The 26334-nt window shown below is 28.1% G+C and overlaps 1 protein-coding gene across 2 annotated transcripts; it reads right to left on the bottom strand.

The window, feature by feature from the left end:
- Nucleotides 1–340: 340 nt before the first annotated feature.
- Vta1 (vesicle trafficking 1) lies at nt 341–25880 on the bottom strand. Of its 2 annotated transcripts, XM_075377095.1 has the most exons (6): nt 25555–25880; nt 24612–24834; nt 13970–14217; nt 8275–8502; nt 3295–3387; nt 341–719 (listed from the first exon to the last, which is right to left on the bottom strand). In XM_075377095.1, the coding sequence occupies exons 1-6, from the start codon at nt 25658–25660 to the stop codon at nt 574–576; spliced, it is 1044 nt and encodes a 347-aa protein (XP_075233210.1). In that variant the 5' UTR covers nt 25661–25880; the 3' UTR covers nt 341–573. The 2 variants fall into 2 exon arrangements, with proteins under 2 accessions (XP_075233210.1, XP_075233212.1); XM_075377097.1 differs by lacking the exon at nt 3295–3387 and having other exon boundaries at nt 348–719; nt 25555–25875.
- Nucleotides 25881–26334: the final 454 nt, after the last annotated feature.

Raw genomic sequence — 26334 nt, 5'->3', positions numbered from 1 at the left:
CTTGACTGGTGTGTGAACTACCCACCAGTCAGTAATGATACTGCAGCTAGCATTACTACTGGATTAAATATTAGTGATAAAGATTAAATATTAGAATTAAACATCATTTATTTATAAACAAATAAAACACAATAATAATTCATGATACAGAGTTGTTTATAATAAACAGTAAGAAGGAATGCAACCCTCATGTAGCTATCAATCAAAAATTTGTATAGTTTAATCTGACATTTATTTACAAATAATCATTCATTTACAAATTACATAAAAATCAATGAGGAAATCTTTGCTTATATTGTTCAGGAATTATAAAAATATTAAAACAATATTGATTTTATTTAATTATATTTTATTTTAAAAAAAATTACAATATTTGCATTTACATTAAAAAATAAAAAATATGTAAACTTAAAATTTATATTAAAAAAAGCCGATACATATTTTAGTTAATTAACCATATACATAACACAGGTCGTATATTTTTAAAAATATTTATTCCAAAAAAAGTCAGTTATATTATATACACAGTATTTACTGTTTTAAATAATAAATTGTAGATAACAAAAAGCTATTTCAACTTTCTTCGCCTGTCTGCAGAAGATGCAATGCCTTCTTAATGTTTGATACAGCCTCTGGTACATCATCATAATTTAAAGCACTAATAGCCCACTTGCAATATTTCTGAGCCTTTGTTATTTTTTCAGGGTCTAACATATTACCTGTAACAAAATAAAAATTCTTTAATTATAGCAGTCTTATGAAACTGCTATAGAAACTTCATCTAGGCTTCATCTATTACATATTTGTAGACACTTATTTTAAGAGATAACTGCAGCTACTTTCCAAGAATTAACGGGGTGTCACCTTCCAACATTAATCTCAGGCAGTGAAATATAACACTGTTATATTTGAACTATCATTTCACTAGAGCATTTTGAAACAACCAAAATAATCCAGTTCCAAAATACATCCCTTAGTTGTTCCAAAGACTGCTAAAATAGTAATCTTTTAAAATATCCTTATCATGTGTTAGTAAAATCCTAACATATTTTAATCAGTTTGTAAAACTAACATATCTTAATATGTTAGTAAATCTTTTTTTGTCAATTGAACAGATAAAGTATTAATGTTATATACTTGGGGTAGCTGAAATGTAATTTACACTGGAAGGTAATGGGAAAACAAAATATCACACAGAGCAACAACAGGTGCTATCACTTAAAATTTCATTGTCAGACAACTAACACTCCGTGCTATCTCATTTTTTGTCAGTTGCCATCATTATGGTCTTGAATATTCCTTGCACATCTAAAGCAACATGCTGTGTCTGAATTTTTAACAGTGGAAAAAGTAAACATTGTGATATTCACTGTTCTCTAAAAGTCATTTATCGTGATGAAACTGTTGATCTAAGTACTGTGAGTAGGTGGGCAATAAAAGTTTGCGTGCATGCAAAAAAAATTTGTAAAGTGAATATTGAGGATGGATATTGCATATTGCAGCAGTTGAATGGTTTATGTGAATGATGACAAGCACAAAAGGTGGTGACTAAATTGATTCAAAATTACAATTGTATCACCACCTGGATAATAGGTGTATTGAAATAATGAAACACATTGTTGCAGAACTGGGCTACTATAAAACTGGGTTGTGGTGGGTACTCATCGAAAAAAACAACAAAAGGAATATTGTGAACAGCTTTTGAAATGTTCATCATAGCATGGGAGATGACTTCCTTTTCAATATTGTAATGGGTGATGAAACTTGGGTGCATCATTATAACCCAGAGAAGAATGGCAAAGCAATATGGTTCCCTGTAATCAAAAAAATTCAAAATACAACCCACTGAAAAAAAAATCTTTTGACTGTTTTGGGGGATTTAAACACATGTACGTGACTGACTACCTAGAAGCTGGTATGACCAAAATTCAGTGTGATATATAAAAAATATCAGGAGGTGCATGTACACAATAATTCACAGAGCCAATAATTCTGAAACACAATAATGCTCAACCGCCGAATCTCTTCTGAAATTAAAATCTGAATCTATTCCACATCCTCCATACTCAACAGATTTGACGCTCTGTGATTTTCACTTCTTTCCTCAATTAAAGAGGGATATTAAGGATATTCATTTCAACACGGATGATGAACTAAAGAACACAGTGAGGTCATAAGGAAAGACCACCAATAGTCTTTATTAACAAAATTTGAAAACTGATTCACAATTATGAGAATGTGTAGCTATAAATAATAGCGTGGAAAAAGAAATATAAATTTTTGTAGCAAATAAAATTTACTTTTACGCCATATTTATTTCATTTGATTATCTATTTCCGTCTTTTAAAGATTTGCCAAATAAAAATCTATTCACTTCAAGGTAAATGAATTGTTGACACATTTTACAAATTAGTTATTATTAAAATTTTGTTAAAAACTCATGCTGCAATTAAAGAATAAAAAACAAAATCTCTTGGACAATAATACTTACTACCAGGACAGGAATAATATTTAACACAACAGATGCTCATGCCGCTAAATTTATGACTTTATTTGTTAATTATTCAAAAAATTTTCTTTTAATCCTACTTTAGTAGTTTCTGTTAACAATTAATTTTCATTATTATTGTCATTAATAGTAGTATTAGAAGAATAGAATAGTATTTATTAGTCATAAATAGAAGTATTATCGACCAAAATAGAGACTTGGAAATCAAACCTTTAAATTAGATTCTGCTTCTTTTCAAAAATCCTCTCAATTAAAGTGTTTTGAAATTTTGTTGAAGACAATTAACAAACATAAAATTTATACTACATTTTTGTTGTATGTTGACACGTACAACAAAAATATGCATACTGATATTTTAATATAAAAAAGGCTCTGGATCACTGCAAATCAACAGCAACAGTTTATTAATAGAACACCTTGTATAATCTAAATTACTATACTGCACTGTTTAAACCGTAGTTAAGATAATTTATATGCTTTAATTGAATGGTTCAAATTAAGGAACACAGTAACTTGTTCTTTAACAATATAACGATTATCAAACTATATTGAATATAATACTTATATTGAATGTAATTAGTGGGAAAGGTCATCCAGCCATGGTATTATTTTAGAATCACAATAATTAGGAAAAGAGGATTATATTGCATATTGATTAGAAACTGCATTATTCTTAAATGAAAATAAAAGTAACTTTAATTTAAAATACAAATTATTAGAAATATATAATTTTATGAACATTAAAAAAAAAACAGAATTTTTGTAAGGTAAATTTGTTAACTTTCTCAGTTTATGGTTTTCTCTGAAAGCTGTAAATATATCTGAGTGTGTATATATTAATGTATATTTTTTCATTTTATATCCATCATTTGACATATCTGACAAAAAAAATCAGGAGTTACTTTTTAAAACTCTCAGGAGTTACTTTTTAAAACTCTCAGGAGTTACTTTTTAAAACTCTCAGGAGTTACTTTTTAAAACTCTCAGGAGTTACTTTTTAAAACTCTTATCTACTATGTTTTCTACATGGAATTTATGTATAAGCTGATATAATGATTTTCAGTATGACACTTGATTTTTTAATCATGTCATATGCATTGCTAAAATTATATAAGATGGCTGCCATTTAAACATGCCAAACAACTGTTCAACATCTTTCAGTTGTTTTCACTAACCAATTTTCCAGCTACTGCCAGGTCTAGGTATGATATTATATCTAACTCATTTGATATTTACTATCATCATTAGTCAATGTTTTCATATAGCTCTCTAAGTAAACCTACTCTAAAAAAACCTTAATTTTTGCACATTACATCATCTATACTACCAGATATAGATTTATCACAATGTACGTGAGAGTACATATTACTAATTCATAAGTTATTTGACTGGTCTAATGTATTTTTCTATTCCTTTCTGTTCTGTGCTAATTGTTTTAACATATTTACTACATCTCACACCCTCCATGTTGTTTATGTTATGCATTCTAACATTTGTCTCGTACAATTCCTACATTCCCCTTCAATATTAAATTAACTAATCGTGAATGGCTTAATCTTAATATGACTTTTCATCAACTTAGTTCTTCTTCTAGCAAGAATTTACTAGACTTCTTTTTCTTAAATTCAACTACTGATCTATTACTTTCAAACAAAAGATACATCAACAAATTTTGAATATGCTTTTTTAAAAACCACATTTGTAGAAAAAATATAATAAAAAGATAATAATTTACATCAATTAAAAATATTACACAAAGTAAAGCAAAAACCATCATATAATTCCAAAAAAGCAGCAACAGTTGATGTTTTCGTATTTATTTTGTTTTTAGTAGTTTAGGCTGAAGCATTCTATCATTCCTATGTGCAAGTACAATTATTGATTTATGTATATAAATTTTAATGTACTGTAAGTTTGCTGCAAGTACTGTAATGTACTTGTCTGGCGCCATGACATACTGATGATAAGCAATTAAAAATTTTGTCTAAATCTTTGTTATCAATGTTTATAACGATAACCTCATTTGTAATGTTTAACACAATTAGTTAAATGAAAGAAAGTATTTCATTCTGTGTTATCGCATTACTCCATATGGTACGATAGATATAGTTTTATAGTTCATTTTTATAAATTTATTATGTCTATTTTCATTAATTTTAATTTACCCTGTGTTTTTGTGTCAATCGGTTTTTAACAATGAGTGATTCTGTTGTAAAACATAACCTTATGTAGCAAAATAAACATAACCCTTAAGTAGTAGAAAAATAAATAATCAAGCACCTTATATATAAAACCTTAAAACAAGATAAACCTGAAACTGCAGTCAAGAGACATTTATAGGAAAGCAAGTAGTGCAACAGGTGTTAGCAAAAGAACAATTTTTAAAATCATAAAGAAACAAGAAATTGATGGTAAACATGTTCGCTCTAAATTGATCTCAAAGCGTGTGAAAACGATTGAAACTGGATGATTTTACTAAAACTGCTATCAGAAAAAAGTTCATTAATTTTATTTCAATAATGAGGCTTAGCTTCCTAACTTGAAAAATTAAATATTATTTTTTTAAAAAAATCAAAGATTGCATTTTATCTCAAAAATGGAAATTATCATTTTCCTCTTTCATTAGAAGTAAAAAAAAAAAAAATTGCCAAATTATTTAGAGATGTGTATTCAAAAGTCAATAATCTTGGTATATATTATTGTTTTCACTAATATGATTGTAAATATCCAAAAAAAAAATTGCTCAACTGTAGTTTTAAAAAACAAGATTAGTGAGGGAACGGAGTGTTAGGTTATGTTTGCTGATATTGTAAAAGTTTAGTTCATTTTATTTTTTAATTTAATCATGTTAACGCTTCATTACACTATTTCACTAACTGAAATTGTCGCAATTTCAATGAAATTAGTAAATCAAAAAATTCATCGTTAATTAAGTAGTTGGTTAAGTTAATAACTAACAATTCCGGATACTGAACTTCATTTGATATCAACATAGCCTAATGCTCACTGCTCGCTAACCTCATCTGAAATCTAATTTAACCTTGCTGATTAATATTGATATAAATTTCAACATTACTTGCACCGCTACTGGAATATGTAATTTTTTGATAATCATTTTTAATCTTTATAAGTCAAAAACTACAATAGAGTAACACTTTTTTGTATATTTACAATCAGCGCAGTGAAAACTATGCCAAGATTATGCTAAGATTATTAATTGATTTATACAGTCATTTTTTTAGAATTTTTAGTTTTTTATGACTTTTGAAATTAGTAGCCCATAAAAATTTTACTAGAAAACAAAATGAGTTTTATATATATAAAATAATTGTTATAAAATTCATAATGTTTTTATCCAAGAAAGAACAATTAGAGTTACTAGCTTTTTACAAAGTACAATGTAATTAAAAATATTACTTATTTTTGTAATGCAATTTTTTAAACATTCTTTTACTTCTTCCAGGATGGCTATTATTAGCATGTAGTCGTAACTGCAAAAAAATAATTTCAACTTCTTAGGGGGGGGTTATAATTCTTTTTTTGTGTAAATTTGTCAGCCCTAAATAGTTCATTCATTAATCATATTTTTTCATCAGCATTTCAGCTGATGAACTACTTCAACTTTTAAAAAAAAGTTGGAAAAACTTTAAAAAAACTGAAGGATAATTATAGAGTCTGCTCTGCTACAACATAAGTAAATGACAGCAGTATACTTATTTAAACTTGATTTACACAGCAAATTTCTCATTTATTATCCAAGACAATGTCAAAATCATACCACCTTTACATAAGTTTTGAGTTATACCTCAGGATTTATAATATATTAAATATTATTTACATGTAGGATATGTCAGTGAAGCGGGAAAATTTAAAACTCCTGTAATTAAATAAGTTTTTATTTTAACATGAATGTTTCTACAGTTTCCTGTTAAGTAAGACATGGCATTTATTTTTTTAAAAATAATGTTTGAGGTGGGCACCATTAAGATCATGTAGTCTTAATCAAAAATTTTCCATTACTCACCGTAATATGACCAGTGTAATGCACTTCTTGTATATAAAATTTTTAGTTTCACTAACATCTGTGCTCATTCAACATATACCTTCTTCTTGACTGCATTTGGAACGCATTCAGACTGCACTCTTTTTTGATGATACAAAAAAAAGAAGATACAGTGGATACTCAACACCAATTTAATAACATGTAGCCAATTATGCAGTTATCATCATATTCAACTGTGAGAGATGATTTCTCATATTCCAGCTGTAAAGATTAATGGCGTCAATTTAAATGAAATATTTAGCGAATAAATTTGGATAGTAGCTATCTTTGTGGAATGGGTCATTTTCTATCACATACTTTTTGACATAACTCGTTACAACACCACTTCATATGCCCAATTCTATGAACATGTACATATATATCAGAGTAAGCAAGCAGTTTTAAGTTAAATTCTGTCTTAAAAAGCAAGGCATCAAAAGCTAGACCTAGAACCAATATGCAATAGACAGTATCTAAACTGTACATACTTACTTGGTAGAGTGAACAGAAGTTTTAAAAGACATCTGCCAGTAACAGGGCTTCGCACATGAGTTACAAGTTGCTATAATCTCTTAACATCTGGCAGTTGAAGTGTTGCAATACACTTTAGATGTGTTAATAATCTTCACCCAATATATCAGAACCAGTCAATAAGCTGTAGGAATCTTTCTTGTGACAACAGAGCAGTTTCTTTGAATTTATCTTATGAGTTTGTATAATCATATCGAAACACGCCCTTTCTTGTCATTAGTAGCAAGTTGGTCTCAGGGAAGAATTTTTTTGTGGTAGAAAAGCACTTTTTGGTAAGTTAAGGTACCAATTTGTCCAAGCTAGCTGTCAATGTCAAATGTCAAATACTTTACCAAAGGTTTTTGCTGATGTCTAAAGCTTATGAATTTTTTCCAAGTTTTAGATCTTGAGAAGTAGGAGTTTTGATAGTTTTTAGAAGTTTGAGATGTGATGTTTATTCATTGCTATCATAGTTCTCTTCAGTGAGAATGAAATGTGCATAGTGCTGGACATAAAAGCCATAAACTAATATTCTATCTAACATTTTCATGTATATATCTTGTGTCAAAAATTTTAAAACAGAACACTCAATGAATAACTTATGCCAAAAGTACACAGTAACAGTTGTAAGCGTTTAATAGGTGCCAATATATTTTATGGTGCTTGAAAATCAAAGAAATATTATTTGAAATACCTTCTCTAGTGAAAAAAATTCCGATTTAGTAGACCAGATTCTGTAAACAGAACTGGGTTAAAGGATCACAAACACAGAAAAGTACAAAAGGCCTTTAGAATGAGATCCCTAAAGTCTGGTCTGCTCTTTGAATGATTCTAATTTAACCACCATGACTATGAAATATTTTATTTGTAATCTGATTTTGTGAAGAGAATTTTTTCTTTTATTTTATATTATTTGTATTTATTATTATATTATTTATTACTATATTATTATTATTTTATATTATTTATATTTATTTTAGTTTATTTTATATAAAAATTTTACAAAATTCTAACACCTCAAACAATAAAAAAACAGAATACAGATGTGAAAAAAAGCACTATAGTGGTTTAATTGCTATTATAACAAAATCCGTAGAAACAAAATACTACTAAAAGACAGAATAATCAAGTAATTAATCTAATCAGATTAAGATAAAAAACTATAATAAAATACATCATGTTATCTGGAAACTTTATAGAACAAACTACTCACCAGTTTCTTTGGCTAAATTCTTACAATTACTAGAATCATCCTGAGGCTCTGGTGTTGGAGTACTAGGTGGTTGAGATATATTAAAACGGGAAAGTGAATTATCATTACTTGTAGATGCAGAACCTGGCATCGATAATGGTGGTGGGGCGATGGATGAATTTCCACCGTAATTTAATGTATTAGGTGGATCAGGCAGTGACGGCCCTCCTGATGGTTCAAACTGAAAACCTGTGAAATACATTAAAACAAAGTTAGATTATATTAATATACGTACCAATTTTAAATTGATAAGTAACACACAAACTGGATGAGAAATTAGTGTTTGGCAAATAATAAAATTGGATTTTAATCTAAAACAAAATTACATTGTTTTAAAAATAAAAATCCAATTTTATCATTATTATTTTATTATTCACCAAACACTAATTTCTCATTCAGTTTGTGTGTTACTTATCAAAAATGTATCAAATAATGCATGGCATGATAATTAAAATTTAATCATCATGCCAGGAGAACACAACCTAATTGGATTACCTACATACAAGTTAAAAATAATTAAGAGACTGGATATTACAGACCACTCAAAGTAATTGGAACACTCAATGAAAAAACAAAAACTTCTTCTTAACACACAATTTATTAAAAATAAACAGAATAGACTTATATTTTAATAGTTAATTTGTCCTCCCTTGTTTTTTATTGCTCCTTACAACACTTAGGCATTGAGTTCACTAGTTTTTCAGATTTTTTTCGGTTCATCATTATTTAACTTTATTTTGGTTATTGAAGAAAACACAGAAAATTTTTATTGCACATTCTTCTTAGGCAAGTTTTTGCTTACAAATTGACTACAGAATCTCAATCACGTTTAAGTCAGGACAAACTTTCTATTTTATATTTGAAGGAAATGAAAATTAATTTAGATTTTGTAAACAATAAATTAACATGTAGAAATATAGTAATGCCTGTATATTATATTTTACTACAAGTTTAGAAAAACAAAATCTGTTAAAAAGATAACAAGTTAAATAGTACAGGCACGCAAGACACGAAATATTAAGTTTCATGTAGGAAACATAAAAAACAGTGAAGGTGTATTGTCTTGTAAAAATAAAAATGGACTTGAAATAACACAATGTATAATTAAGGTCAAGGAGAACGAAGCATACTGTACAGTAATAAATCCCATGTTAATCGATAACAATGTAATATGTAACAAACCAATTTTTATCAAGCCAATACATAATTATAATTTTGTACCAATAATTAATAATAATAAAATCAAAAATAATAATAATGAAAAGAGTAGTAATTTTAATGTGATTAGTCGTGGAATGAAAAAAATCAGATTCATCAAGGATCAGAACTGATCACATGAATTTTGAAAACAAAGAGGCAATATATCAGCATAATTTTTTAATAAATTAATATTTATTAAATTTATGGAACATGTACCATGTATTCCAAACATAAATAAAAAAGTAGGATTAATTATTTATTTTTTCACAAAAATTGAATGATAATTTAATGATAGATGGTTTTTTTTCACTAAAATTTTTTTTGTCAAACTTTTCTCATATTTTGTGTACAGATAAGGATACAGGATATGTAACCAGAAATACAATATGTTGTTCTCGATTTCAACTTCTACTAGAAAAAAAGGTTACTGAATTATTTCAATGCCACAAATAATAAAATATCAAATACTACATTACATTTCTGTAATCAGTACTCCCTAATGTATCCAAAAAAATAAATATAAAAAAGTGGGCTTAGGTTTTCTATTTTTTCACAAAAATTGGATGATGTAATTCATGGTTTTTTTTTTTAATAAAAATTTTTTTGTCAGAGACTTTTCTCATATTTCTTGTGCAAATAGAGATATGTGAAATGTAACCAGAAATACAACCATCATACTGCTCTAAATTTCAACTTCTACTGGAAAAAAATCTGATGTGGACACCATATGACTTCCTTGTATGCCTATTAAATTAAATACACACATTTTTTTTTTAAATGAAAATTGCACAAAATTTTATTTCATTAATAACTTCAGATACTTTTTCATTTTTTTTATTTTTATTGTTATTGAATTATTATTTATCTTAAAAAGAAATTTTACAATCAGACGTTAAAAATTATTAATAAATCAACATATTTAAATTAAAAAAAAAAAGTTAAAACAAAAGGAAATGAAGTTGGATTCAAACCAATGTGTCTTCCCCTTGTAAGACCCAAATATTTCATTAACATTCTATTTGGCTATAACTCTGGAACCGATGAAAATAAGTACCACATATATCATTGAAAAGTTCTCAATGAGGGCTTATTACTGCAGTTAAGAAAAAGTCCAAAATTGGACACTTTTGGTTTTGTCGTTCTTTACCCATTTGAACTGCAACCAAGGAAGGCGAGACTCACACTCCAGCAGTAGAGATTATTGGAATCTAAAAAGGAGATTTTGATTTGGTAGACTTGGATTGTACGTGGGTTTGTGGTGCAGGTTGTTGGCCCCGGCATTTTCTTTAAGCACGTTCTCATACCACCTCTTATGCCAGATTCTATGAAAATGTACATGTCTGTATTGGTTACCAGAACTAATGGCACTTGCATTTTATATAGCATGGTGTCGAAAGCCAGACCTGGGGCCAATACTGCGTCTAGATTTTAAGTGTTTAAGCATAGCGATAGAAAGTTTTTTTGAATGTCATTTTTTCATTTCATCTCAGTTTGTCTACCACTTTTGATGTTATACCAACTAATTGCCATAAAATGTGGTTTGTCAAGATACAGAGTATAGCTCATGGGTTCCTGTTGCTGTATGGCATATGTATAATTCTTGGTCAATGATGGATGATATGGTGTTGGCTTTAGTGTACGCTTAAAGTCAGTGTATGCTACAACTGGAACGGGAAACATGTTTTGGCAATTCTTTAACAATAGTATAGGCGACATGCCATCTTTACTAAGTTGTGGCATTTTAACATGAGCTGGTTCATTGATCGAACAGTGTCGGAGGTCAGCCTGAATTACTTGTCAAATCAGCGTCTTTTTGGAAGAAGGTGAAGAACCATTTTCATATTTCAATTTTATGATTAAATTACATTTGATAAGTAACAGAAATGATCAGCCGTCTCATTCTTTAGAAGAGTAAATCAAAGTGATCGGCTTTTTCCGTATTGTACACCTTTATCAGTTTTATTTTATAACTATTTACCACAGGATCCTTACAAGAGGCCCATGGCCTTGGCGGCAACCTGCCGATCAACCACCTAGATTGGAAGGGGTCGGTAACTTAGTCTTTCATAAGACCCACCAGGTCCTTTGAGCAATCTCCCCCGTATTGCTCCATCACAGCTTTTCAACAGAAAAATACACCAGCTGCACTGCTAGGCACAAGAATGCAGCTTGAACGTAACACCTTAACACAAAACTAGGTTAGCATTAGCAAATTACTCCGAGCAGGCATCCTGTCCTTACACAACCCCACTTGAAGGTCAGGCGCTAAGATGTTCTTAAAGTGTTTACCACTGGCAAGGTTGAGCAAATTGCTTCCTGAACCTGCCAGAGGATCACAGTCACAATTCACCTCACAAATTACGAAACTTGGACACAGTAAACAAAGGAAATATCCTTATTTTGCAGATGCTGGCTTCCCTGCAACACACTATGCAGCTGTCTAAGATTAGCTGTGCTAATCTTTCATACCTCTTGGCTGACCCATAAGGAAAAGTGTCATTAAACAATTTGTGTTTCAAATTGTAATGACGATCAATATTTTACTTTTATAAAATGATAGTCTACCGACAAATCAAACATATCACTGAATCTTTTATGTTTAAAATGAGAAAATATTCCTCATCCCAATTGTCTTGAAATCCTCTATTTCCCTCAGATATTTTTCTTTTGTTTTTAGAAGTTATTGTGGATTGTTAAATTATAGATTTGTTTTTAAAGTAATACTTTTCAAAGAAAATTTTTCTTAATATATTCTTTCTGAAATAATAATCAACAAAATTTGATAACATAAAATAATAAATTGTCACTCACCTAAATAGGTATTACCTTCTCACAAAATGTAAGACAAATTTTTTAAGTAGAAATACTGCACTTATTATTGTTACAAGAGAGCTGGCGAAGAAAATGTTTTCTCTCCAGTTCTATACGAGCAGCCAAGTGACGCCCCTGTTTGTTTACCCATCAACTGATGGCTACCGCCAATTTAAAATCTTTAAAAATTTTAATTCATAACTTTGCGGTTGAATTGCATAGACTAGCTTGGTGGGCTGCACGTGGCCTGTGAACTGTAGGTTGAGTATGGATGCTCTGTTATAATTTATTTTGCTTTAATTCAATTCATTCAAGGCTGCAATATAACATAAAATCTTGGAGAGGTATATGCAAAACTTTAATTAATAAAATTAGGTTTTTGCATAATATTCTAAGACAATGCGAGGGAAAAAAGCTCCTTTCCATTATATACTGAATTAGAATCATTTCATGATTTATCATTTATTTGTTTATAAAATATTTTTTTAATATATTCATATAATTATTCTACAAAAAGTGGCAACAACGACACAAAAAATCCTCCTCAAAAGAATTTTTGAAATTCTGAGGTTAACAAAAGTGTTCTCAAGCCATCTCTGAAATACTTAGATACACTTTAATCATTACCTTAAAAGGAATTAAAAAAATGTAGAAGTTTAATAAAGTTCTGTATGAAAATAAGGTCTTGGATTATTTTTTTACAAAGCAATAGTAATAAAGATAAACAACATAGCAACAGTAATTATGAATAAAAATAGAATTATATGCTTATTTTTGAGATTGAATTGTATCTGATACCTTAATTTAACTCATTTTTAATTAATTTAAAGTATTAATAGATAACAGCAGTAATGATTAGAAAAGATATATATCCTTATTAATTATATAATAAACAATGGCTTGACTACTTTGGATAAGATTGCTTAGCTTATCTACACTTTTGTCAATACAGTAAATTTAAAGACCTGCATAACTATTTGGTAATCAAAAAAATAAATAAATTGGTGACTGAGCAAGGTATATGTCTGCTACCAACTAATGAGCACCGTGGAAACCTGCTCATTTATTATATTTTTTAAGTAAAACTTCCTCTCAATTAATTATTCTGTACTCACAAAACAAAATTACACTTATTTTGTATGTTTTTGTTATACTTTTTTCTTATGTATTCAACCAGCCAAAATACTAGAACATTGATCAATGATTATAAACGAAGACAAGATTATCTTTTTTATTTTCTACTTAGAATTTTTTTTTCTATTTTTCTAAAAGAAGTAAATAAATCAATTTCCTTAATTTATAGCAATAACCAAGAAAAAATAATAGACCTCATAGTTATTAAACTATACATTTCTCTGATATAGACCATATAATTTGCCTGGAGATTCAACTTTTTGTGACACTTCTTTAGAAAACAAACTGAAAAAGAATAAACAGTCTAAATAGTGAATATACATTAAATTAATGGCAATTTTTGGTTATTTGATAAGAGCACCTATTGATTAAACTCAAGTACAATACCTCAGTAAAAATTCAAAGTATCTTTTAAAAATTATGATGAAATTCATTTCATGAGAAATAAAATTATAAAGATTTTAAAATAACTTTTTAATTTTATCTGAAATCAATTTAACACTTCACTTACCTATATTTGGAGGTGGAGTACTAGTATTATCACTAGTACTTGGCACATATATATTAGTATTATTTTCATCTCCATCATCTTTCATTGGACCAGGCACAGGCATTTCACCATTCTTCAAACAATTATGTATATAGGCTGCTTTCCATTTAGCGTACTTACGATTTGCTACTACTTCATCAGTAAGTTCACCAAACACACATAAAACATCCATTAACATACCAGCTGTGTAAAATGCTTTTACAACATTCCTTAAAAAAAAATAAATAAATAAATAACAGGCATCTTTTACAATAAAAATTTAAAATATGAGTTAGTACTAGTCATACCTGTTAGTATAGATAAGCAGTGTAAATTAATTATAATTAAACTTTTTCCTTTGAGTAATGACTTTATAAAAAATGGAACTAACCAAGCTGGTTCCCCTTTTTAACACATTGAACATTAACCTACCACTCCGCCATCCAACTTGGAACTGCTTGCTGCATAGAATAGCAAAATTACCATTTAAATTTGATTCAACCTTGTATTTTTATTAGAAGTTAAATCAAGATATATCTTAGAATTGCACTGGACTAAATACTCACTGTATAAGGTGCAATCCTATAACATTTTACAATAAAATAAGATAAATACGCCTATTATAAAATAATAGAAATATTATTAATTAGATAAAATATTAACTGTAGGTTTTTCAGTTTAAAACATTATAATTATTAACATGACAACCACTACACTGGGTGGTCTACTAAACTCTACTAGCTGACCTGAATGCAGTCTCCAAACATAAAATGAAATACCTACAGTAGCAGTAGTTTTATGTGTTAGAATAATTTTAAAACAATAGCATAACAAAATGTTTATGTTTAGAAATAGAATAAATCAAATTATATGTAATTAATGTGTGATTTTTTGAAAATAATAATTACACATTCCATAAGAAAAGTTCAAATTAAAATGATTACGTAATATAAGAAACATTTCATACAAAAAAATTCTATAAGGCATATTTATAACGTGACATTGTACGAGTGTCACAAGGTTCATAATAACAAGTTTAGTACTCCAAACAACTGATTTTTCTCAGTTAGCTTTGCCACCTAGTCTAGAAACAATCCATGCAAAAGAATAAAGGTAAGCCACTTTAATAGAGGGAGAGTAAAGAGTTCCCACTTTAATACAGGTTAAACAATGATGTAAAACAAATTATATTTTCAAAGCTGTTATCATAACTTCTAAAAAATAGAACAGCTTTGTCACCTATAATACCAGCATTTTAATTCGCTTTTTTTTTAATTAGCTTTATTTATACTGCAATACCAAATAGTGTAAACAATCAAGAAACACATGATAAATTGTTAAACATGTTAAGCATATCAGTGCAAGATTTGATATGAGAAATCCAAAAGTTTATACAGTATGCCATAAATGCTAACAAAAAATAACTTCATTAAAATAAATCAGTGTCACTCATTAATTTCATTTTAATACAGTACTCTTGAACTTTTGTGTACTGTTGTATAAATACTGTTGTGTATTGAAATTTAATATAAATAACAGCTAACAATCATATTGCTATCCTACTTTTAATGAATATTTTACAAAGTATGTAAAATCAGATGCGAAAAGGTAGTTGAAAGCAATCATCAATGGCAGCTGCATCAACTTTTTCATTTCCTGAGGTTTCTATAATGCTAGGAGGAATCTATGTACACAAAAATAATTGGATGTCTATGTTTCATAGAAGGTTGTGATTATATTCAAACAGGAATATCTTCCATAAGTCTTTTGTCTTCCATAAATGCATGATTTTTAGCTAGTGAATGAAATCAAGTTGTACTTCAGCAAAGGAATACATTGTTACTGCTATACACTGATAAACTGACGAACAGCAGATTGATTTCAGAATTCATTCATATATAATTGTAATCTAAATTACAGCTGGAGAAAATTCATATACCAATGTTAACTGCAACAAGTACAAAAAAGAGATGTGTAAATCAAAACAACAACTCTCTTACAAAATTGATGGTAACAGTTCTGAAGTGGATGTCAACAAATTAATTTTTAAAAAGCACAAAAATAACATTAGATTTGTACTTTTGTAAGCGAGTACTCACTGTAATTCATAAAAAGAAAAGGTTTTTTGAACAAATAATTCCAGTAATTATACAGAAAGACGACACGCATCTAAGTCAATAATCTTGGTATATATTGTTGTTTTCACAGTGCAGATTATAAATATAAAAAAGAGTATCAATCTACCATAGTTTTTGAATTATAAAGATTTTAAAATGAAAAATCAAAACATTAGTTATTCCTGTAGTGCCAAGGGTAATGTTTTGAATTTCTGTCAATGTCTCTTGTGTATACATTTTAAAATCGGCCAATACAATATTTAAAGGTTAATTAGACATGGTTAGCGAACAAAATGAGCATTAGGCTATGTTTGGTTACATTATATTGGCATTACACAAAGTTCATACATGGAATCATTGGTTACCTAACTAACTGGGTAATTAACTATGTAATTTTTTTATTTATGATATCAGCAAACATAATCTAATACTAGCTTTGCTCACTAAACTCGTCCAATCCTGGCATATGTTGTTATAGTCATCGTGTTAATAATAAATGATAAACAAGAAAAAAGTGATGCTTTACTTTAATTTTTAAATTTTAATTTTTGTTGTAATAAACCTGATGAATTTTTAACATTTTTTTCTTAACGTTTGAGAGTGGAATAAAGGTCAATTATGACATACATATTAGTATTCAAAGAAGTATATTTTTATATGCTCTATTCTAATGTTAATGAATCATATACAGCATCAACACAACAATCAAATTTGTAATTTTGGCAAAATAAAAATTCACACAATAAGACAATGTTCTTTTCTTGTGCCATATAATGAGGTATATGGAGGCATGAGTAACCCTCCAGACTAACTAGTTTGGATACATGCAACTGCGTGAGAATCCACAAAATTATATTGGTGATTGACAATCAAATGTAAGCCTTCATCTTGTAAGCAATTATACGATCGCCAACAGTTTGATATAATAGTTGTGCCACACTTGATCCATTTGCTTATAACAGCTAATAAAGTAGCAGCTGATTAGTTTGAACAGGTTCAATTCAATCTCTACGACTTAATTTTCACCTCTTAGTGTATTGAATTTCTTATCCACCCATAATATGCAAACCTCCCAACAAAAATTTGCCCTATTGGTAACAGTATTGGGGGGGACATATCAAGTTCTTGCTCCAAAAAAATGTTGCTGGGATGGATGATCAAATAAGAGATGAATTTACACACTCACTGTAAAAATGTGTATAACATTACCCCAATCCATATATCCTTCAACGCACTCAATTTCATGTTTCCATGTGTTTTTATACATTTGTGATGAGCATTCTAACATACATGAGTGCAGTCACATTGAAACAACAACTGTTCAAATTTTTATTTGAACAGTTGTTGTTCAAATAAAGGTTAAAAAAAAGGAAGTAAAGGAAGTATTGTGATTCCAAAATATTTCGGTTTTCAGGTTTCAATGGAAATATCCATTTTGACCATCCCTGAATCCATTTTGACTGGTTTCGGTGTGACATCTGTACCTATTTATGTATCTCGCATAACTCAATTAGCCAAGGTTGTTGAAATTTTGGATTTAGCACTATTGTAGCATCTAGTTGTGTACCTCCCTTTTTCATTGAAATCGAAATTAAAATTAAGATTTTAATTAATGAAATATTTGGATATTAAATGGAAGGCATATCAGTTCGAATCAGACTTTATCTCCTTTTTTTAATTTAAATATATTGATTTAATAATTATTAACCCGTGATTGTAAAAAAAACTTTTACAATAAATAATAATAATTCAATAATAAAAAAAAAATGAAAAAAAAAAAATTAGTGAATTAAAATTGTACATACTTTAAAAATGTGTAAATGTAATTTAATAGACATTACATATGTGTATATGTTATAAATCTGATGGATGAATCATCTGATTATTTAATATTAATTGAAAATTATAATTTAGAACCGTATTATTTTTTCTGATTTTTTTAGCAAAATCCTTATAAAAATTATACATTTATTTTAAAAAAATGATTTTATTTAATTGACATTAAAATAAAATACATTTTTGAATTGTATTCAATTTAAAGTGACTGTTGAACATTTTTTCCCCTTCTGCATAATATGCGCAAGATTTTTAGTGTGTCATATAAGTAAAAGTTAATAATAATTAAACTATTTTGTTTAGTGAACTATTTAGTTTAGTGTTCCTGTATACTGGTTACAAATATTAATTCTGATCTTACTGTGAAGAATAATCAGTTTATATTATTGGATAATTTGGTAAAAAAATTTATTTAGAAGAGTAATCAAGGGACTTTTACTCTAATCTAATATTTCAGGTACGATTGCTGAATTAATAATTGCATCAATATTTGATATTAATAAAAACTAATATTTTACCAATTGTGTAACTGTCCACTTTATTAAAAAATTGGAGGATTTTATCTTAGTTTCAAATGAAATAAGTTTAAATGAAGTGCAGTAAAAATGTGTCTACATCAATTTTTTAAAATCATGGTTTCTCTATTAAATAAGTGAATAATGAATCATTATTATCGCAAATTGAGAGAAATTCAACTTCATTTTTGAAATTTAACATTAATGTTTCACTACAATCTATTGATAACTGACATAAGTGGCATTCCCTGTTAATCAACAAGGCCCACAACCTGACCAAATGGGATTTTCATGAAATTTGGTATGAATTAACTATTGATAAAGTTATGAAAAAACACTGAATTTCAGATCTTTATCATAAACCATTTCGTTTTTAAAGCACTTCAATTTGCTGGAAAATGGCAAATTTTGACTTGTGGCACTAGTGTTAGGACAACACAACTTTGTTATTTATTAAGGTAGAATGATAATCTTGGTCTCATTTTAAAGCTTATTTAGTGCTCGTTCATATAATAAACAAGCCTATGTTTACTTAAATTTTGATTTAAAGGTCGCCACCTTTAACCTTGAATTTCGGAAAAAACAGGCCTTCAATTTTTTAATAAAAAATATATGTTGTTCATCATTATATTATGAATAAGTTGCGAAAATTTGAAACTGGGACTGCTTTGGGATCAGGAAATAAAAATAAAAAATGTATCAGTTTTAGCAAAATTTTCTTTTTTAAAAACTTCTAATTAGTCTTATAATAAGACAGCAATGAATATTAATTAAGTCAAAATGAGGTTGAAAATCAGGTTGAAGTGAAATTAAGTTAATTTTTAAGTAAAACAATAAATATGTATAAAATATAATTCTCAATTCACTTCTAATACATACAAGAAGCTACAATAATATAAATAATAATTGTACAACTAATAATTAAAATATTTTAATGCATGTCTTTAAACAATTACAGTTATGACGTTTATGAGTTGGACATTTTAAGTCTTAAAATCTTACACAATATACAAAAAGTAAGGCAAATCAATAAAAATTTCAAATTAAAAATTTTATCATTTTTAAATTAACTGTTTCATTCCAGTAGCTGTTATTTTAAATAAATATTTTAATTTGTATTAATTTTAACAATAGTCTGATAAAATACATCAACAGCAGTTATGTAATGATTAATGCAAATGTACTGATTAATTTTTCAATGTAATGTTTTTTAATAAACATAATTTTTTATAATAATGGTTTAATAATTGTAATCTGATATTTCATTGTTTTTCAATTATTGCTATTTAAAAATTATACCAATAACATTGTATTAAGTTAAAATTTAAAACAATGTTAATGTGCTTATTTAAAATACTCGATTAAATTTTTAATTTTGTTTATTCACAATATTATGTTTTTCTTTTAAATATGAATTAGTTTTTTCTGAAAAAGTAAATTGATATTGTATCATGCTTTAGTTGTTATTTAGATATAACAACTAAATTATCATTTAAAAAGGCTGCAAATTCTTGGCTTTTAAAACAAGTAGCAAAAGGATGAATTGTACCCTGTTGATTGTTCAAGTGAAACCTTTAGGCTTCATTTTGTAGCACAAATGAATAATTTTCAGCGAAGTGACATGAAGATTCCAGGTTCAATTACAGTTTTTAAATTTTTTAAGAAGTTTGATGGCTGAGAGACGCAAGAAACAAGAACTGATAATTTTTTAATAAACATCTCAATAAAATCTGTGTTCTTCTCTACTTTCTCTAAACTTACTTGGACAATCAGTTGATATCCGTTATTTAAAAGTTATTTTGTCCACAGAATTTTCAACAATTATTGAATCTAAAATGTTTTTAAAATTGTCAGAATCTGGACAATTCTTACACTCACCAAGATAAAGGTAACAAATTTCTTGAGGTAGATTATAAATAATTTGTGCCACACAGCGTTTATAAGTGAAACGACTGCTGCACTCTTTTGTTAAATAATTTAATTTACATCCATCAAACATTAATTTCACGTTCTGATGGATAATACGCACATAAACTATGAGTTCCACTACCACCTGCTAAAACACAATTTTTACAATGTAAAGCAGCAAAGGTAGAAACCCCAATTTTAATGTCTGAATGAGTTTTTTAAACTGTTGATGTATCTCCTTCAGATTACTCAGTACTAGTCTTTTTTGAACTTGAATGTTTCCACAAGGTGATCTTATTGTGACAGTCTTTTTTACCAGGCATTATACAATTTACATCATTTGATTTATAATACAACTGAATACATCCAACTATGTTTTATCCAAAATCTTTCCAGGTTTAGGGGTCGGTGATGAGAGACTCCCTTGTTCTTTAACTAGTTGTTTTGCCTGTCATTCATGTAATTGGTAGTTCCTGGGAATTCATCATGCAATTTTTGATGCTCCAACTTTGTAGAAGAGTAAAAATTATTATTTTAAGACTTTTATTCATTGTACAATTAAATTTTTCATTCAACTGTATCAAGATTTCGCTGTCAGATTCACTTGAAAGCCTCTAGAGTTTTTACTAGCTACATTGAATATTTTTTCCCTCCCTGATAACTCAATTTTTGCAATCTTTTTGGCAGGATATGTTTTCTCTCGCAATATTTTATAGAAGATTCCACAACACTCACTAGACTTTCATTAAGAATGTCTAATGCATAATTTGTTTCACCATAAAGGACTTCTTCACCAACATCTGCTTCTTCTTCTGAAGCTTTATTACTAATTGAGGTAAAAGTTTTTCCTAACACTTATCACAAATCTTCCCATCACTTTCTAAACTTGGATTTTTTTGAAGTTATACTTCTTTTGGCACATTAGGAGAAAGTGATCAGCGTGTATTTTCAGCAAGTTACGGAAGTTGTGCACATTGATGTAATACATCATGAAGATTTGCACAAGCCCAAGTGGATCAATTTAATTTGCACGCACATGTGTGTAGTGTCTAATTCAGTCAGTCATTCAATCCAATTAAGTGCTTAGCACATGTTGTAAAGATAACAGATATTGAATCGTAAGAAATATATAATTTATATACATGGATTTCTGAAGACAGATATTTTAAACTGTGAACACTGTTGTTCATATTCATAAAACTTTATTTATATTGAGGCATATATATATATATTTTTTTTTTTTGTGAAAATTGTGCATCAAGATTTGAGGTTATATTTACATAACTATTATTTTTTATGAGTAAAATTGTATTTTTTAATGACAGAAAATATCACACATCAGATAAATTCTTGATTTTGCATAAATAATTTTAAATTTACCAAAAACAAAATTTTTGATAATATAAACTATTATAAAATAAAACTACTTGTATCATATTTTTCATATAATAAGCTGCTGATAACCCTCATGTCTATTTAATTGTCACCCAAAGAATTAATGGGAACTAACTAATCGAAATATATTCGATGAACTTTGTTTTATATAACAACAAATACTTCAATACTTTTTAAACTATTAAAATAAATATTACTTAATTTAAGTGTTATTTATTCAAACTTTTATTCATGGTATTTAATGTCATCTATCGATCGTTTAACTCAGTTCAAATTTGTTTGAATGCGTAAAAAAATTATTTTTTATTTACGCCAAAGAAGTATAACTTCTTATGTGCGTACATAATAAGTACAGATGAGCTTTTTTCTGTTATCCATAGTAACACTTTTCTTAAATTCATGTAAAATTATTATGACCTACTTCTTGAAATGGATTACAATATTTATGAAAAGTTGCCATACTTCAAAAGATACCTAACTTTAAAAAAAAAACTATAAGTGACTATACTAACACTTTTTTTCTGTTTTAGCCTCTGGAACTACTGTAAGGTATTACTTCAGAGGATGATATGTATGAATGTAAATGAAATGTAGTCTTGTATAGTCTTAGGTCGACTGTTCCTGAGATGTGTCGTTAATTGAAGCCCAACCACCAAAGAACACCAGCATCCACGATCTAGTATTCAAATTCGAATAAAAGTAACTGCCTTTACTAGGATTTCAACCTTAGAACTCTTGATTTCGAAATCAGCTGATTTGAGAAGACAAGTTCACTACTAGACCAACCTGGTGGGTTACACCAACACTTAGCAATCAATAAACAAACACTGAATATCTTGACTTCGGGGCAAGCATATTTATACAGTGCTCCTGCTTTCTTACATCATGTTATTCTACAAATAAATTATATATTTTACGTAATATTTAATATTGTTTACGCTAAAACAGTGGACACAGACTATGACTAAACTGATGATATAGTGAGCTTCAATACATTTTGCCTTTCAATTTGTATTTATTACACTGATTCAGCGCATTACATCATCATTGGTCATTTGATTGAGTTGAGATATACTATTTCTTATTAGTAGATAAAATAAATGAGCAACATATTATACTTTTAGTTTCTTTTGCAAGACATTTTATTTGATTTTTTAAGTTCAACCAACAAAGATTTAACTGTTTACCACCTCAAAATCCCACAAAAAAGATTTTTTTTGTTAAAACATTGATACACATTTTATTTTTATTCTCTTGATCCCAATGCAGTCCCAGAATCAAATTTCCAAAGCTATTTTATAATATGATGATGAATTCATAAAAAAAAGGTTGAAGACCTGTTTCTTCTGAAATTCAAGGTCAAAATTCAAAGGTGACCTTGAGATAGAGATCTATGTAAACATAGGGTTGTTGTACATCATATGAAAAAGCATCAAATAAATTTTAAAATATGTCCAATTTTATCTTTCTACCTTAATAAATAACAAAGTTATGTTCACCTAACACTATTGCCACAAATCAAAATTTGCCATTTTTCCAGCAAATCAGAAATGCTCTAAAAACAAAACAGTTAATGATGGAGATCTGAAATTCAGTATTTTCTCATAACTATATTAACAGATAATTCATACCAAATTTCATGTAAATCCCAGTCGGTTGGGTTATGAATGACTATCCACCTTTTTGATTTGACACAGAATGACCCATAAGTAAAATCAGTTGACACCAAAGAAGTATATTTAAAAACTAATAATAAACATTAGGTATGGTTTATATGAAAGAAACACACAAATATTACTACAAATTCAAAATATTTTCCTTGCCAGTACGAGAAAAAGTAATTTAAAAAAATAATTTAAATGTAATTACGATATAAGCAAACATAACCTAATGCTTACTAACCTCGTCTAATTTAAAAATTATGAGGAATAGACACGTTTTTGTAAATTTATAATCACTGCAGTGAAAACAACAATAAATGCCAAGATTGACTTTTAAATGCACATTGTCTTTCTACATAATTACCATAATTCCAAAAAGATTCCATCACAACAACAAATATTTTCAAAGTAATATTAACAAGCAATCTGCCATTTAGGTTCATATTTATGGTGAGCATAATTATACCATCACATCACATTGAAATTGCTACAAGACAAAAATTTTAAAATCAACTATACATAAAACTCTTTTTGTATGTCAGTTGCAATTAAATCCTTTAAGGTAAAGTGCTTTATAATATCTCAAACTTCAGTTTTATCTAATATTAAAAAAATATCTAAACTTATTTGCTTTACTCGATCGTCACAAACATGCAACTAAAATCACACATTTGAAACTTCACACCAAACCATAAAAAAGGTTCATATTTAACAAATATCACAGTCATTTGGTCATACTTGCATCATCTCTGTGTCAGAGCAAGATTTTTCCTATTAACCCTGGTGTAAGTAATAAATGATATCTTACAATAAACTTAAAAAACAAAAGGCATTTTCTTCATAAAAAAGTACCAGTATTTTCATTTTTTTTTATAAGAATATTTAGTAAATTATAGAGAACTACTAATCACCATTTTTTCTTTGTATCTATATGAATGAAATTTTTTTTAATAACTACTGAAAACAGTAAATAAACTGAGTAACTAAATTAATGATTATCCGCAACAAAATAAAAAAAAAAACTAATGATGTAGTGAAAGCAGATGCTAGCAATATTAACATGTAGTTATTACATTAGTTAATTATACCTAGTAACAATCCTGAACAAGAAACAAAGTCAGCCAACAGAGATCTACTTTCAATCTTAATATAATGCTTAAAATAAAACAACATAAATACAAATTTAACTTGCTTATTAAATATCCCAGCTCTATCTTGTCCATCAGCCCAAAAGAATAATTTCAATGCGTAATTTTCAATATAAGCTTGTGCTGCCACCTCATTTGTGACAGATTCATTTTCACGCATGTTCTTTTTTGATACCTCCAACCAATCCATTAATCCCATTAAGAATACTTTAGCTTCATCAGACTTTTTATCAATTTTTAAAGCAGTTTGTAAGGCACACAGACGACCTAAAAAAAGAAACAAATATTTCAAAATTGCTAAGGAAGGGAAAGTTTGAAAAAAAAATAAATACATTATTACTTTTCCTATGCCATCTTAATATAATTAATTCAAACAATTTTCTCTACTACTGGGTCTGGGTATGTGTGCGAGTGTGTGTGAAAGCAAATGGAATTACTGGCTTGCCAGGCCTGATTTATCTGCAGATGTAGTCGTAGGAACATCAAATGCAAAAACCAAAAAACTATTCAATAGTTTTATTTTTCAGTTTATTTGTCCAACCCATCAAAAAGGGTTACAATTTATTATTTTTGACATAGATGTAACATTTTATTGCTTTACATTATTTTACTTTGGGTAGGCTTACTTATTTTTTACAGCTTAAATAATTTTTGACAAAAAAAAATAGTGAGCAAATTTTGCAAGAAACTGAATTTTTAACAGAAAGAGAATAATACAATAACAATTTGATTATATAATATACTCAATTCATATGAAAGTATAAAAGGTGTAGTACCAAAATTGTGACACTAAATATTTCATCACAACTGACGAACATTCATTTGACTTTTGCTGTTACAAACAGAATCCAAAAAATATGTTCACTTGATAACAAAATAAATTTTATTAATGACAGTTACTCTAAAAATACTTCAGATCAAAATGTATAAGTGCATTACAGAAAAACATATTCTACAGAGAAAAAAATAATTACGTTTAGTACTTACACCAGTAGCTAACGACTGGATCTCTATCATCATGCTCTGCAGCAGTTTTTAAATAATGTTGTATAGCCCTCAACGAAGCAGGGCAAGGAGGAAGTTCCACAGGCATTATAAATGTAACTTCAAAAAATCGATGTCAGACTTGCGATTAGATCATACACATCAAAAACAAGCTTTTTAACACGGTAATCATCAGTTTATCATGAAATATTCAAATTCTCTTTAAAAACAATTTAAATAATAACCTATTCAACACCTAACCAATATTAACTTTATACTTGTCAGCAAGCAACAAATTTTCCTTAAAATCAGCTCCTTGCGAGGGATTTGTTACAGTTCATGCATTTGTCGATAGAGGTCGTTCTTTTTGCGCAAATTATAACATCCTGCGATATTCTATGCTTTTACCAGATGCCAAATTTAGTTTATTTTAAATTTATTATCAACGTATCAAATTTTTTAACTGTTATTATTTAAGTTTAATACAAATCTTTTAACGGTGATATTTATTTATGTGTATGCCTGTGGTGTAGTTGAAAATTCATGTGAAGAAAAAGAATGAAGTACTCTACCGGTCAATGTGTAAACTAAGATTTTCCCTTATGTACCGTAGATGGAAATACCAACACAAACAGATTCTTAACAGAGATGTAGATGCCAACACAAACAGAATCTTAATCAAAATAATTGATTTAATTGAATTTGAATACAAGGGATTTTTATTAATTTACTGGAACTAAATAAAAATTAAAAAAATCAAAACAATTCTTTCGTCAGTAATGT

The sequence above is a fragment of the Lycorma delicatula genome, chromosome 10, assembly GCF_047948215.1.
Source record: "Lycorma delicatula isolate Av1 chromosome 10, ASM4794821v1, whole genome shotgun sequence".
In the NCBI taxonomy this organism is placed as follows: domain Eukaryota; kingdom Metazoa; phylum Arthropoda; class Insecta; order Hemiptera; family Fulgoridae; genus Lycorma; species Lycorma delicatula.
The sequence above is the reverse complement of the archived record's forward strand: the minus strand, read 5'-3'. Positions and strand labels throughout refer to the sequence as shown.